Here is a 15495-nt window from a genome sequence, read left to right as displayed (position 1 = left end):
TCTTATCGATGGCGGTTAAGATATCGTTTAGGACCTGAGCGTGCTGAGGTGCACCCATGACCAGCTCTGAAACCAGATTGCATAGCGGAGAAGGTATGGTGGAATTCGAATGGTCGGTAATCTGTTTGTTGACTTGGCTTTCAAAGACCTTAGAAAGGCAGGGTAGGATAGATAGATATAGGTCTGTAGCAGTTTGGGTCAAGAGTGTCCCCCCCTTTGAAGAGGGGGATGACCGTAGCTGCTTTCCAATCTTTGGGAATCTCAGACGACACGAAATTCAGCAATTTATAAATATTTTTACCAGAAAGGTGAGATTTTAACCTTTCTTGGAGACTGCAGCATAACTATTGTTTATTGTTTATGGTAAATCATTATTTGGGGGGGATTTTTAATTCTATTTAGTTACATTTATTCTGTTAACAAATCGGTTCAGCTCAGGGAAACCCTGCAATGATACGGAAATAGCCAAGTCGGTCAACACAGAGTCAATTTTGTATTTAATTTAAACCAAAATAGTCATACATTCACGTAACGTGAAGTACAGTATAGTCTGTTTCTGGTTGTGGTTAACAGTGTTGTTCCCGAGCTCAGAGTTGAGGATGCCGTCCCATCCACTGACCTCCACTATGTCACCTGTAGTCCTGACCTGCTCGGTGATGTCGTCCCCTGGGACATTGGCTGCACCAGTCTGGGAATCCAAGATGGCCGCCCAGTCTTCTCTGTTAGCTTCCAGCCAACAAACATGGCAGCGAGAACTCTACATATGGAGTTTGAGTCAATTACCTGGCCAAGTTCATACATTGTGTTTTTATATGTAAACATAAGTTGTATTGATTTCATTTTATGAATGAAGAAAATTAAGCCAGGTGCATCACTATTCCCATTGAAGATATATTACTGTTTGTAGAAAATAAGTATTTCTCCCTTACCTTGCTCCCCCATCTTAAGTCCACTCAATGCTCTGATCCGTCCTCTATCGTCTCCGCTTTGACCAGCAGCAGATCAGGCTTCCCATCCTCCATGTCTATTGACTGTAAGAGATACAGAGTGAGAGGATGTTGGATCAAGACATCTGATATGAGCACCCTGCTATGGAGCATCTTCTGATTGGGCAATGAGGAATTGCTATGAGTACAATGCAAACATGTTAGTTGATTTGATTACTTGGCACTCTTTAATGGTTTGATCATTCAAAAGGCATGGTCCCACACCTTCAGGAGGAGGTGTAGTCTGGTTGTCCTCCATCACCATGGGGGTTCCCCAGACCCTCCTCACACCCCTCCTCCTACACCAGCAGCACCTCTGGACTCTCCTCCTCCTGGAAGAGACAGGTGATACAGATTACACAGACATACACTCCCTCAGGTACATACTGTACACACACACATACAGATAATAAATACACTTTCAACATGGAGTGCTTACCCATCCCCACTACGTTTGAGGCCTATACTGTAGTTACAGAATGATTTCATCATATGATGTGGGTAAATCAGGGTTACGGGAAAATGTTGGGTAGACTGGGCTCTCAAACCCTGGCGGGTGGCCAGTCTAGGATATGAACAATTCCAAAGCCACAAGACCAGGGAGATACAGGAGTCCCATCTCCCAAACAGCTGGAAAGGCAGGTGAAGGCTGCAACTGCATGGACTCTACTGTTTTTATTTAACTAGGCAAGTCAGTTAAGAATTTTTCAATGACAGCCTAGGAACAGTGGGTTAACTGCCTTGCCCAGGGACAGAACAACAGATTTTTACCTTGTCAGCTTGAGGATTCGATCTGGCAACCTTTCGGTTACTAGTCCAACGCTCTAACCACTAGGCTACCTGCCGCCCTGTAAGTCACTGGATAAGAGCTCAAATCTAAATGTAAATATGAGTCAGCTATGTCATCTTCAGACAAACCTGGCTAAACTATTTTGACGTGTACAGTAGTGTGTGGTAGAGCAGGGATGCTAAACTGAAATTGTAGACAAACCGACAATACCGATCACTTATCGCAGGCATTTGGCTGATAGGCATATCATTCATTACAATAAGTAGCCTATGAAATGTGAAGATTGAAATGAAATAAGTTTTCTAAAGTGACTATGCATAGATAATAAACAGAGAGTAGCAGCAGCGTAAAAGTGGGTTCTGGGTAGCCCTTTGATTAGCTGTTCAGGAGTCATGGCTTGGGGGTAGAAGCTGTTGGTTAACGGGACAATTGATGGCTTCAACCATTGAACTAGTAGTAGTAGTTTAAATTATATATTTTTTAACTGTGGTGCACATTGTTATAAACGTATTGTTCTATTTATAGTAATCGCATCAATTCAGGTAATTTATCTCGATATGGATTTTTGTCCATAACGCTCAACTCTAATGTGTGGGTAAGTGTATATTGGTTATAAAGAACTATTGGGAGTATGCAGAATAGTGAGTTCAGATGTGATATATACTAGAGAGTCCCAATGAAAGTTTTGGAATAAAAAATTATGTTTTGTGTTTATTAAACATAAAAAAGTGTTACATACACCATATGAAAACTACACATACAGGTCTCAACTAAAAATCTGCCTGAACTTGATCAACTGCATTCACTTTCTCATTAAAGTAGTATGAAACAGGCATTTGTGAACATATAGCGTACACAGTACAAACACAATATGTAACAGACTTCAGGCTCATACAGTATATGCCTTATATATTCCACAATGGAACTTGCACTTCAACACGGTTGTAGAAATTGACCCACTCCTGCTGTTTACTTTGTGCATCTACTTTATCTCACTGAGTCCAATGCAGGTTTTGATCTGAACATCATAAGCTATTGAGTGGAATGGTTACTTTCTATGTTATGGAGTAGAATGTTTTTTCTGCTGTTGTATCCTGAGGTAGCTCCATACTGAGAACCTCTTCCTGCAGTGCGTACAGGCGAAAGGCCTTTCTCACACGTGGACCTTCAGGTGCATCTTCAGCTGCTGCTGTTGGGAGAACCTCTTCTCACATTGGGGGCAGCTGTAGGGTTTCTCCCCTGTGTGGACCCTCTGGTGCCTCTTCAGGTCTCCAGCCTGGGCGAAGCGCATGTGACACTGGGTACAGCTGAAGGGTTTTTCCCCTGTGTGGACCCTCTGGTGCCTCTTCAAGTTGCCAGCCTCGGTGAAGCGCATGTGACACTTGGTACAGCTGAAGGGCTTCTCCCCTGTGTGGACCCTCTGGTGGATCTCCACCTTCTGGGGGCAGCTGAAGCCTTTGTTACAGAACATGCAGAGGAACCGTTTCTCTTTACTACTGCCTGATGTGGCTCCCCCTCCCTGAGCCTGGGCTCTAGCCCTGTCATTTGAGTTCAATTCCTGATCAAAAAGGATGCTTCTGTGTGAATCTGAAGGCCCCATCGATGTGGACAGTAGGTCGCAATCCCTGAACGAGTGTAAAGGGGAGTGGGTCGCGACATTAAGATTTGTCTCTATACTTTCCCTGTAATCTAAGAAATCTCTGCCCTGTGAGTGTCCATCTCCTAGGTGACTATCTGCATTCCATGTGGGAGGAATGTCGCCCTCCACTTTCACAGTCACTTCCTCTACAACCAGATCCTCCCCTTTCTTATCTAGGCACCCTTCAGAGTATACACTACTATTGTACTGGTTCCAGTCCCCTCTAGACAGATCAGTCTGTGTCTCTAAACCCAAGGATATGTTGCCAGGGTCCATCTCTGTAGTGTAAGAACAAGACAGATCATCACCACCAGTGTCTAACGTGTCACCATCAGCACGGGAATGAACAGTCTTCTGGCTCTGGTGAAATACCGGTAAATACTCTGAGCCGGGAGCAGGAGGACAGCCCAGTCTCCCCGGCCCCAATCTCTCTGGGTCTGATCTGTGGTCAGATCCTGTGTGTAAGAGCCTGTGTGTTACAGTTAAAATCTTGGTGTCTGTCTCTGACTTGAGGACAGCGTTCAGCGTTCCATTGACCTCCGTGATGCTGCGTCGGATCCTGGGCTGCGCCGGGGAGGGTGGGGGGTCCTCCGTGGCTACAGGGGGCTCTCCTGCCGCTCCAGTCTGGATGTCTCGGCTGTGCTGTGAGTCCTCCTCTCCTTCAGACCTCTCCTGCTTGACCCCAGGACCTGCAGTCTCTGCATCTGCTGGCTGACACAAGAAGAGAAGCGGTTATTTAACCGGTACATGAGTTAAATTGGATAACAATGTCATAGGGAAGTCTCACAATCTCCTCTATGGCAGATAAATATGGATGTACATGAATAGCTGAAGGAAGTCTTTCTGAAATAAACAGGCTACATTTGATGTACTGTAACTTTCTATGTTACACTAACCTCTACCATGATAACATGCTGGGTTGAGGTTCCACTCCCCTCATCAACAGTGATTGGTTGGTCACCTCTCCATGTATTGTGTCCCACTGGCTTCACAAAGCTCCTGTGGCCTCCAGTGAGATGTCCTTCAACCGAGAGAGTGATTGGGGGAAAAGAGGTGGTTAAGTTATGTACTGTTAATGCTCAATGGTACATTTTACACTGTTGACTGTTTTGACACTGTCTAGAATTGGCAAGGATGTAAGATAACACTTCGCATAACTTCTTGATATACTATTTATAGATCAATTGATTATGTTCCATGCATCACATTGTTTTAATTGAGTAAATAATAAGAAATGTACTAAATCATGAATCTGATTAGAATATGATATTGTGCAAGATAGCTAAGTAATCAGCGGAATTATTGCATACTAGAGGTCGACCGATTAATCGGAATGGCCGATTAATTAGGGCCGATTTCAAGTTTTCATAACAATCGGAAATCGGTATTTTTGGACACCGAATTGGCCGATTTAAAAAAAATATATATATTTTTTACACCTTTATTCATCTTTATTTAACTAGGCAAGTCAGTTAAGAACACATTCTTATTTTCAATGACGGCCTAGGAACGGTGGGTTAACTGCCTCGTTCAGGGGCAGAACGACAGATTTTTACCTTGTCAGCTCGGGGGATTCAATCTTGCAACCTTACAGTTAACTAGTCCAATGCTCTAACCACCTGATTACATTGCACTCCGCGAGGAGCCTGCCTGTTACGCGAATGCAGTAAGAAGCCAAGGTAAGTTGCTAGCTAGCATTAAACTTATCTTATAAAAAATCAATCAATCATAATCACTAGTTAACTACACATGGTTGATGATATTACTAGTTTATCTAGTGTGTCCTGCGTTGCATATAATCGATGCGGTGCGTATCGTTGCTCCAATGTGTACCTAACCATCAATGCCTTTCTTAAAATCAATACACAGAAGTATATATTTTTAAACCTGCATATTTAGCTAAAAGAAATCCAGSTTAGCAGGCAATATTAACCAGGTGAAATTGTGTCACTTCTCTTGCGTTCATTGCACGCAGAGTCAGTGTATATGCAACAGTTTGGGCCGCCTAATTTGCCAGAATTTTCCGTAATTATGACATAACATTGAAGGTTGTGCAATGTAACAGGAATATTTAGACTTATGGATGCACCCGTTAGATAAAATACGGAACGGTTCCGTATTCACTGAAGAATAAACGTCTTGTTTTCGAGATGATAGTTTCCGGATTCGACCATATTAATGACCTAAGGCTTGTATTTTCTGTGTGTTATTATGTTATAACTAAGTCTATGATTTGATAGAGCAGTCTGACTGAGCGGGTAGGTAGCGGAGGTCGATTCAAGGCAATGCCGTAAGCATTCATTCAACAGCACTTTCGTGCGTTTTGACAGCAGCTCTTTGTTGTGCTTCAAGCATTGCACTGTTTATGCTTCAAGCCTATCAACTCCCGAGATTAGGCTGGTGTAACCGATGTGAAATGGCTAGCTAGTTAGCGGGGTGCGTGCTAATAGCGTTTCAAACGTCACTCGCTCTGAGACTTGGAGTGGTTGTCCCTTTGCTCTGCATGGGTAACGCTGCTTCGAGGGTGGCTGTTGTCGATGTGTTCCTGGTTCGAACCCAGGTAGGAGCGAGGAGAGGGCGGAAGCTATACTGTTACACTGGCAACACTAAAGTGCCTATAAGAACATCCATAGTCAAAGTTAATGAAATACAAATGGTATAGAGAGAAATAGTCCTATAATTCCTATAATAACTACAACCTAAAACTTCTTACCTGGGAATATTGAAGACTCATTTTAAAAGGAGCCACAGCTTTCATATGTTCTCATGTTCTGAGCAAGGAACTTAAACGTTAGCTTCCTTACATGGCACATATTGCACTTTTACTTTCTTCTCCAACACTTTGTTTTTGCATTATTTAAACCAAATTGAACATATTTCATTATTTCATTTAGGCTAAAATTGATTTTATTGATGTATTATATTAAGTTAAAATAAGTGTTCATTCAGTATTGTTGTAATTGTCATTATTATTATTTTTTGTATTTTTTGTATTTTTTTAAATCAACCGATTAATCGGTATCGGCTTTTTTTGGTCCTACAATAATCGGTATCGGCGTTGAAAAATCATAATCGGTAGACCTCTATTGCATACTATCCCAAAAAAACTGACAGACCCAATTCTGGATAACCAACCATTATGTGGTTAACCAACCTGATATCAGAGATTTTGTAATATTCTGCATGTAATTCTGAGACACTTCATTTATTATGACATGTTACGTTTTGTATGGTATGGTATGGATTAATTTGTGGCTGTCCATCACCCATTTCATATGACATGTTACAATTTGTATTATACGTTACGAATTTGCTAAACTTACAGTAATGTTACGAATTTGCTAAATGTATGATATGTTATGAATTCTATCTAGGTGCCTAACGTTAGCTAGGCTAGGGGTTAAGGTTAGAGTTAAGTTAAAGGGGTAGGGTTAGGGGAAGGGTTAGCTAACATGCTAAGTAGTTGCAAAGTTGCTAAAAAGTAGTAAGTAGTTGAAAAGTTGCTAATTAGGTAAAATGCTAAAGTTGTCCGTGATGAAATTCAAACTCGCATTATACGTCCCGACCATCTGTCTTATGTAACTATACCAAACATAACAGTTAATACTAATTTTGAGTGTCTCGGATTTGCATTTACAATGTTACGTCTAGTCTATGAAACCAAGCTGGGTTAATGCATCTAAAGTCACACATACACAGAGGGGAACGGGGCGACAAACCCTGCAGCCTCGGACTTCTGCTAAATGTACCTCTTGCCATTCCTCTGTATCGATCGATGATCTTTCCACTACTGGGAGGACTGGGGAGGACGCGCTCCCGTTCCAGTAGCTGTAGTTTCCTCCGCAACGCCCTGTTTTGTTTTTGGCTTTGAGAAATTTCCAAACGAAACACTGCATAGTCGTCGTCTACGACTTTACAGATCTCTGCCACGGCGGCATTCGCCAGCACCTCCATAATGGAGGCTATTTGAGTGTGAAAAACCATACCGTTAAAATTAGCCATTGTTAGCAGCTAGTTAGCGAAGAGTTAACGTTAACTAGATAACAAACATCTATCAACCAAGTCCTGTCTCCAAAGCGAATTAAACACTAACGTTACCTGGGGTAAGTATGTGATGCTGTGAAGGTAGTCATATTTTGAGTTCCAGGATGTTAATAAACGTCTAAATAACAACAATAAAAACGCTAACGTGTATATTTGTCTTGGTCATTATTTACTTCCGTTTAATTCTTATTTGGTGGGGTTTTAGGGTGGACTACATCCAGACATAAAAGGTGTATTGCCGCCTACTACTGGATTGGGGGAAAAATTGAAAAAAAAAATCTACAAATCTTTAACTGACTTGCCTTAAATAAAGGTTCTATTAAATAAATGAAATCGTGTGGGTGTATACCAACATCAACCACAAAAAAAAAAAAAAAAGTAAGCCTCAGTCATTCAAAATACATTTAGAGAGGATGGAACTGCTTAAACCAGTACTCTGCGCAGGATAGGCGACATTGCCACGGGGGATGGGGGGGACGTGTCCCTCCCAATATTCAGAATCGGTTTATTTCCAAATATCTTATTCATCCATTTTGTTTTTAAGCATTAGATGACCTGGTGTTATGGTGCATTGATTAGTTAGACAGTTTAAAGCCGTTATTTTAGTGTTTTTTTGGCCCAAAATGGATCTTTAGAATAAGGTCCTGATCGATATTTACTGGAGGGAGGGGTGGTCCAAAATAGGGGAGGGTTGTATGTTTAAAAAAAAAATTGGCACAGGGGAGGGTAGTGCGTTTTTTCCCCTGGTTTACATTTACTCTTCTGATCGTATTTTCCCTATAAAAATGGCTTGACTTACTTTAGATATTATGCTAATAATTTTATAAACGTTTGTGAAGGTCTGGTATGGTGGCTATTATTAAGATTTAGCTACTGCAGGCCTATGATATGAAGGCAATGCGCCCCGGCGTTCCAACTGACTCCGACAGTTGCACTTTAGGTGAGGAAGACTATTTCAGGCTTACCAGAGTTACTCCTATAACCTAACAATATAATGCTTATCTTTATAAAAAATATTTCGATCGAAAATGAACAAATGACCCTCCTTCTGTACGTCTATATGTGTATATCAGCATAACACCGGCATATCTCTATATCTCTTGGATTAGGCATAAGATTTTCTTCAATATACAGTTGAAGTCAGAAGTTTACATACACCTTAGCCAAATACATTTAAACTCAGTTTTTCACAACTCCAATTGACTCAAATGATGTCAATTAGCCTATCAGAAGCTTCTAAAGCCATGACATAATTTTCTGGAATTTTCCAAGCTGTTTAAAGGCACAGTCAACTTAGTGTATGTAAACTTCTGAACCACTGGAATTGTGATACAGTGAATTATAAGTGAAATAATCAGTCTTTAAACAATTGTTGGAAAAATTACTTGTGTCATGCACAAAGTAGATGTCCTAACTGACTTGCCGAAACTATAGTTTGTTAACAAGAAATTTGTGGAGTGGTTGAAAAAATAGTTTTTATGACTCCAACCTAAGTGTATGTATGCCTGGGTCTTCTACCCACCCACTGTGTAATTTGTTATAGGCTGTTTTTAAAAACAGCTTATAACAAATTACAAAAACACTATTCCTTGTGTTTGACCAACATCCCTCGTCTTTTATTGGCGCTGCCTGCACCAGGTTGGATCTGAATGCATATGGATGTCCGTCAAATTTCTCAAATGTCCAGTAAATAAAAATATTCCCTGTCATTTTCCTAAAGGAAACTCTGAAATGGCATATTGTTTTTATGAAGATTTTAGAATATTCACATGAAAAGCTGTCACCAATTGGATGGAAACCTAGCTATAGACACCCTAAAGACAGGCAAGTGCGCTAATCCAGTCTCACTTTGATTATGCTTGCACATCATGGTTCACCAGCAGCCCCAAATATCTAAAGAATAAGCTACCAGCCAAAAAAGCTTGTAAGAATTGTACTTAAACTCCCCCCTCAATCTCATCTGGAGGTTGAAAATTTTTTCATCTCTCTCTGTAATGTGTCTATCTATGTAATCGTATACAGTATATAGAAAAGTACGTGGAGACCCCTTCAAATTAGTGGATTTGGCTATTTCAGTCACACCCGTTGCTGACGGGTGTATAAAATCGAGCGCACCGCCATGCAATCTCCATAGACAAACATTGGCAGTAGAATGGCCTTACTGAAGAGGTCAGTGACTTTCAACATGGTACCGTCATAGGATGCCACCTTTCCAACAAGGTAGTTTGTCAAATTTCTGCCCTGCTAGAGCTGCTCCGGTCAACTGTACATGCTGTTATTGTGAAGCAATAAGGAGCAACAACAAGCTCAGTAGTGAAGTGGTAGGCCACACAAGCTCACAGGACAGGACCACCGAGTGCTGAAGTGCGTAAGAATTGTCTGTCCTCTTTTGCAACACTCACTACCTAGTTCCAAACTGCCTCTGGAAGAAACGTCAGCACAAGAACTGTTCATCGGGAGCTTTATGAAATGGGTTTCCATGGCCAAGCAGCCGCGCACAAACCTAAGATCACCATGCGCAATGCCAAGCATGGGCTTGAGTGGTGTAAAGCTTGCCACCATTGGACTCTGGAGCAGTGAAAACATTCTCTGGAGTGATAAATCGCGCTTCATCATCTGGCAGTCCGACGGACGAATCTGGTTTTGTCGGATGGCTGTGTGCTCGATTGTATACACCCATCAGCAACGAGTGTGACTGAAATAGCCAAATCCACAGGAGAACGCTTCAGCATACAATGAAATTCTAGACGATTCTGTGCTTCCAACTTTGTGGCAACAGTTTGGGGAAGGCCCTTTCCTGTTTCAGCATGACAATGACCCTGTGCACAAAGTGAGGTCCATACACAAATATTTCATCGAGATCGATGTGGAAGAACTTGACTGGCCTTCACTGAGCCCTGACCTCAACCCCATCGAACACCTTTGGGATGAATTGGAATGCCGACTGCAAGCCAGGCCTAATTGCCAAACTAATGGTCTTGTGGCTGAATGGAAGCAAGTCCCCACAGCAATGTTCCAACATCTAGTGGAAAGCCTTCCCAGAAGAGTGGAGGCTGTTATAGTAGCAAAGTAGCAAAGACCAACTGCATATTAATGCCCATGATTTTGGAATGAGATGTTCGATGAGCAGGTGTCCACATACTTTTGGTCATGTAGTGGAAGTATTTATGTAGAAAATAGCGACCACAATGGAAATAAGTCCAGACTTTATTGTGCAATCCTGGTCACTTTAAAAAATATTTGTATTTTTTAAACTGACAAATAAAATCGATCAATCCAAACTGTGCAGTGGCCAATTGATCAATGGAAAGAGACATCGGTTACAAAACACCAAAAAGTTTAATGACATTCAGAGATTGTCAAGCCTTCGATACTGGGTAAGCCTACAAGGTAGGGAGGGATGTATTTTCTGTTTGTCGAGATTGACATAGTCTATTTATTGTGGTGTTGAAAACGCAAACCATGATATTTTAGTGCCTGAAATCGATATGCTTTGTTTATTGGTTGTGTGGTGCATTGGCACAGAAACAAGTTCATGGAAAATTTGTTGCATATATTTTATATAATTATAAATATGGCATCAAAATGTTGAAAATCAGATTTTCCCCTAGCTGATCATTGACATATAATTACAATATGAGTGATTAATTAAAAAGTAGCTTTTCTGTGTTGGAATGGTTGGGCATACCCTAACAACAGAATGGTGTCACTACAGACACAGTACAGTTCGAATCCAGTCTGTATCACAAACGGCCGTGATTGGGAGTCCCATAAGGAGGGTGCACAATTTGTCCAGCGTCATCCGGGTTTGGCCGGTGTAGGCCTTCATTGTAAATAAGAATTTGTTCTTAACTGACTTGCCTAGTTAAATAAATGTTAATTTAAATAAAAACATAAAAAAATGGTGTGGGTGTAWACCAATCATAAAAAATATTAATATTCATATATTCTTTTTTATTCTGGGGGTTTGGAGGGGCCTTCCACTTATACTGTGTTTTCAAAAATGTCAGCTAAAGAATGGTTCCCAGATATCCCCTGTGTACATCTCAAACCACACTGCTACGATTTCTCCCCGTTGTGGACACTCCTATGTCTGATGAGGTTACTCAGGAAGGAGAAGCTCTTGTAACATAGTTTGCACTTGAAGGGCCTCTCCTTGGTGTGAACGGTCTGGTGCTCCTTCACATAGTTTGCTTTAGCAAAACGCTTCCCACACGTGGGGCAGACGTACGGCTTGTCATCGTCCGTCCTAATGCTCGGCCTTCCACGTTGTGACCCAATGACTCCAGAGGAGGTAGAAGCAGGAGCCACCACCCTCAGGTGGTTAGTCTTTGAGCTCCCTCCTTGAGCCATTGTTTGGGTGTTGTTGGGATTGTGTGCTGTGCTATAGGCTAGGTGCTTCTTGTGGTGAACGCCCATCCTGAACCTGTCTGTATTGGTGGGGTAACCATGAGGTAACTGAGGAAAGCTAGACCCAGGTCCAGGCTTTCTATGAACCCAGTCACCAGGCATTAGACAAGACCCTGAAGGAGAAGACAGACTTGCTGATAGACTACCACCAGGGGGGTCGCTCACCACTCTCTGTGAAGGCTGAAGCCCAGGGTGACCTGCTCTGTTCATCATGGATACTGTGGTGTTTGTATCATAGGAACAGGAGGGTCTATCTCTATCAGCCCCAGGCCCTGCTTCATCCCTGCACTGAGACTGTGAAGAGAAGGGTCTGGGCTGCAGACTGGATCCCTGACTGGAGCCTCTGTCTCTCTGATGACCACCAGGACTGAGGTTGTTCAGTCCACCTGTCCACTGGTTGTGTTCTGTGTGGTGGAGTCTCCGTCCCTCGTGGTTCGGTCCCGGTTCCGACTCAGGAAGGAAGAGCGACGGCTCCTGATCCAGAGTTCTGATCCGGGGCCAGGGTTTGTGATCAGTCACTTCAGAGGTCCAGTCTCTCCCGCAAGCAATACCGGATATCAGCAGGTCTTCATGGACTGCAGACTGCAAACACAAATACAACAGAAAAGCTTAAAGGTTTAAATAATAAATGATTTCCTGTACACACAGAAACATGACATTATAAAATGTTTACCACAGTTAAGTCCATCTCTAACACTGTGATTCAAGTACGTAACAATATGGAGCCATTGGAGTTTATTATAAAAAATGGCCATGTGTGTTGATTCAAGAATGAAGTATAATGTTTTGGTTTGACTGAGATAAGGGAAACTCAGTCCCAGAATTTTTATTTTGTCAGTCAGCACAGAGTCAATTTTGTATTTAATTTAAACATAGTTTCAAATGGTCATACACTTACATAAAGAACTGAAGTAGGGGAGAGTGGGGTAAGTTGAGACAAAGGGTTAGTTGACCCACACCTTGTTTCTAAGAAACCAAACACAAAATGAATCATGTGACCAAATATTTAGGAAGAGGTCATCATTTCATGGTCCATGCTATCTTAAATCCTTTGGAAGTCCCAAATCTGACGTTACCCCATTAAAGTTGAAATTTAAAATGTGTACGGTTAGGGTTTAGGGTAGGGAAGTCCAAAGGATTCCAGATAGCACTAACCATTATTTCATGGAGTCTGTGAAGGAAGAAACCACATGGAAAAAGTGGTAAGCAAGTTAGCTAAAAAATAAATTAAAAATAAATAGATTTTCACAAAGTCAAATTCATTTATTGTTGTAAGTTTCATGACGCTTGTATGTAAACCAAAGTAGATCGTTTTAAGATTGTTTTATACATCAGTTGGGGTCTCTATAAGCTTCAATATGAGGTCCTAAACATGGCATGAAAGTGCATCCTTGGAGCCATTTGGGCTAATAATAGTCAAAATGTATGCCTTGGGGTAAGTTGAGCCAATGGCCATGGGGTAAGTTGAGCCAATGGCCATGGGGTAAGTTGAGCCAATGGCCACCATACCCCATACAAATGATGATTACATTTCGTCAGTTTAGAAAAATAGAAAGATGTGGACTGTGGTGTGAGGGGATGACAGAGGGTGGTCTAGTAGGAGAGACACATCAATCAGACAGGCCCGGAGCTTTATCAGGCACATCTGTCTCTGCAGTTCACAGCTCCTCCTCCTCCTCTGTAGGTAGGCTGGAACATCCACCACCGAATGTGTAGCCCCCACCAGGTGTGGTGGCCTCCAGGCACTTACTGCTGCCGAAGCATCACCCAGGTGGGGGCTACACATTCGGTGGTGGATGTTCCAGCCTACCTACAGAGGAGGAGGAGGAGCTGTGAACTGCAGAGACAGATGTGCCTGATAAAGCTCCGGGCCTGTCTGACTGATGTGTCTCCCTCCCTGGCTGTACCATCAACGCTGCCTCCAATCAAGCTACACCTTTACTGAACTGCATCATCATCTAGCTGTGGAAGACCCTCTCCTATCAACTGCCAGCTCCCTTATTTTTTTTAGGTGAGAGATTCTATATGAAAAGCACTATATACAGTTGAAGTCGGAAGTTTACATACACTTAGGTTGGAGTCATTAAAACTTGTTTTTCAACCACTCCACACATTTCTTGTTAACAAACTATAGTTTTGGCAAGTCGGTTAGGACATCTACTTTGTGCATGACAAGTCATTTTTCAAAACAATTGTTTACAGACAGATTATTTCACTTATAATTCACTGTATCACAATTCCAGTGGGTCAGAAGTTTACATACAGTAAGTTGACTGTGCCTTTAAACAGCTTGGAAKAGTCTAGAAAATGCTGTCATGGCTTTAGAAGCTTCTGATAGGCTAATTGACATCATTTGAGTCAATTGGAGGTGTATCTGTGGATGTATTTCAAGGCCTACCTTCAAACTCAATGCCTCTTTGCTTGACATCATGGGAAAATCAAAAGAAATCAGCCAAGACCTCAGAAAAAAAATTGTAGACCTCCACAAGTCTGGTTCATCCTTGGGAGCTATTTCCAAATGCCTGAAGGTGCCACGGTCATCTGTACAAACCATAGTACGCAAGTATAAACACCATGGGACCACTCAGCTGTCATACCGCTCAGGAAGGAGCTAGAGATGAACGTACTTTGGTGCGAGAAGTGCAAATCAATCCCAGAACTACAGCAAAGGACCTTGTGAAGATGCTGGAGGAAACAGGTACAAAAGTATCTATATCCACAGTAAAACGAGTCCTATATCGACATAACCTGAAAGGCCGCTCAGCAAGGAAGAAGCCAGACTACGGTTTGCAACTGCACATGGGGACAAATATCGTACTTTTTGGAGAAATGTCCTCTGGTCTGATGAAACAAAAATAGAACTGTTTGGTCATAATGACCATCGTTATGTTTGGAGGAAAAAAGGGGGAGGCTTGCAAGCCGAAGAACACCATCCCAACCGTGAAGCACGGGTGTGGCAGCATCATGTTGTGGGGGTGCTTTGCTGCAGGAGGGACTGGTGCAATTCACAAAATAGATGGCATCATGAAGAGGAAAATTATGTGGATATATTGAAGCAACATCTCAGGACATCAGTCAGGAAGTTAAAGCTTGGTTGCAAATGGGTCTTCCAAATGGACAATGACCCCAAGCATAGTGGCAAAATGGCTTAAGGACAACAAAGTCAAGGTATTGGAGTGGCCATCACAAAGCCCTGACCTCAATCCCATAGAACATTTGTGGGCAGAACTGAAAAAGCATGCGCGAGCAAGGAGGCCTACAAACCTGACTCAGTTACACCAGCATTGTCAGGAGGAATGGGCCAAAATTCACCCAACTTATTGTGGGAAGCTTGTGGAAGGCTACCCGAAACGTTTGACCCAAGTTGAACAATTTAAAGGCAATGCTGCCAAATACAAATTGAGTGTATGTAAACTTCTGACCCACTGGGAATGTGARGAAAGAAATAAAAGCTGAAATAAATCATTCTTTACTGTTATTCTGACATTTCACATTCTTAAAATAAAGTGGTGATCCTAACTGACTAAGACAGGGAATTTTTACTAGGATTAAATGTCAGGAATTGTGACAAATTGAGTTTAAATGTATTTTGCTAAGGTGTAGTTAAACTTCCGACTTCAACTGTA

At 42.0% G+C, this 15495-nt stretch overlaps 1 protein-coding gene and 1 pseudogene across 1 annotated transcript; both read right to left on the bottom strand.

The window, feature by feature from the left end:
* LOC111971297 (uncharacterized) overlaps positions 1-15495 on the bottom strand; it is a 56765-nt pseudogene that overhangs the window by 17831 nt on the left and 23439 nt on the right.
* On the bottom strand, positions 2454-7642 carry LOC139022626 (uncharacterized). Its single transcript, XM_070446421.1, has 3 exons — positions 7165-7642; positions 4312-4436; positions 2454-4126 (listed from the first exon to the last, which is right to left on the bottom strand). The coding sequence occupies exons 1-3, from the start codon at positions 7415-7417 to the stop codon at positions 2930-2932; spliced, it is 1575 nt and encodes a 524-aa protein (XP_070302522.1). The 5' UTR covers positions 7418-7642; the 3' UTR covers positions 2454-2929.

Source organism: Salvelinus sp. IW2-2015, linkage group LG13 (assembly GCF_002910315.2).
Source record: "Salvelinus sp. IW2-2015 linkage group LG13, ASM291031v2, whole genome shotgun sequence".
Taxonomy (NCBI): domain Eukaryota; kingdom Metazoa; phylum Chordata; class Actinopteri; order Salmoniformes; family Salmonidae; genus Salvelinus; species Salvelinus sp. IW2-2015.
This window is presented reverse-complemented; position numbering and strand designations above follow the sequence as displayed.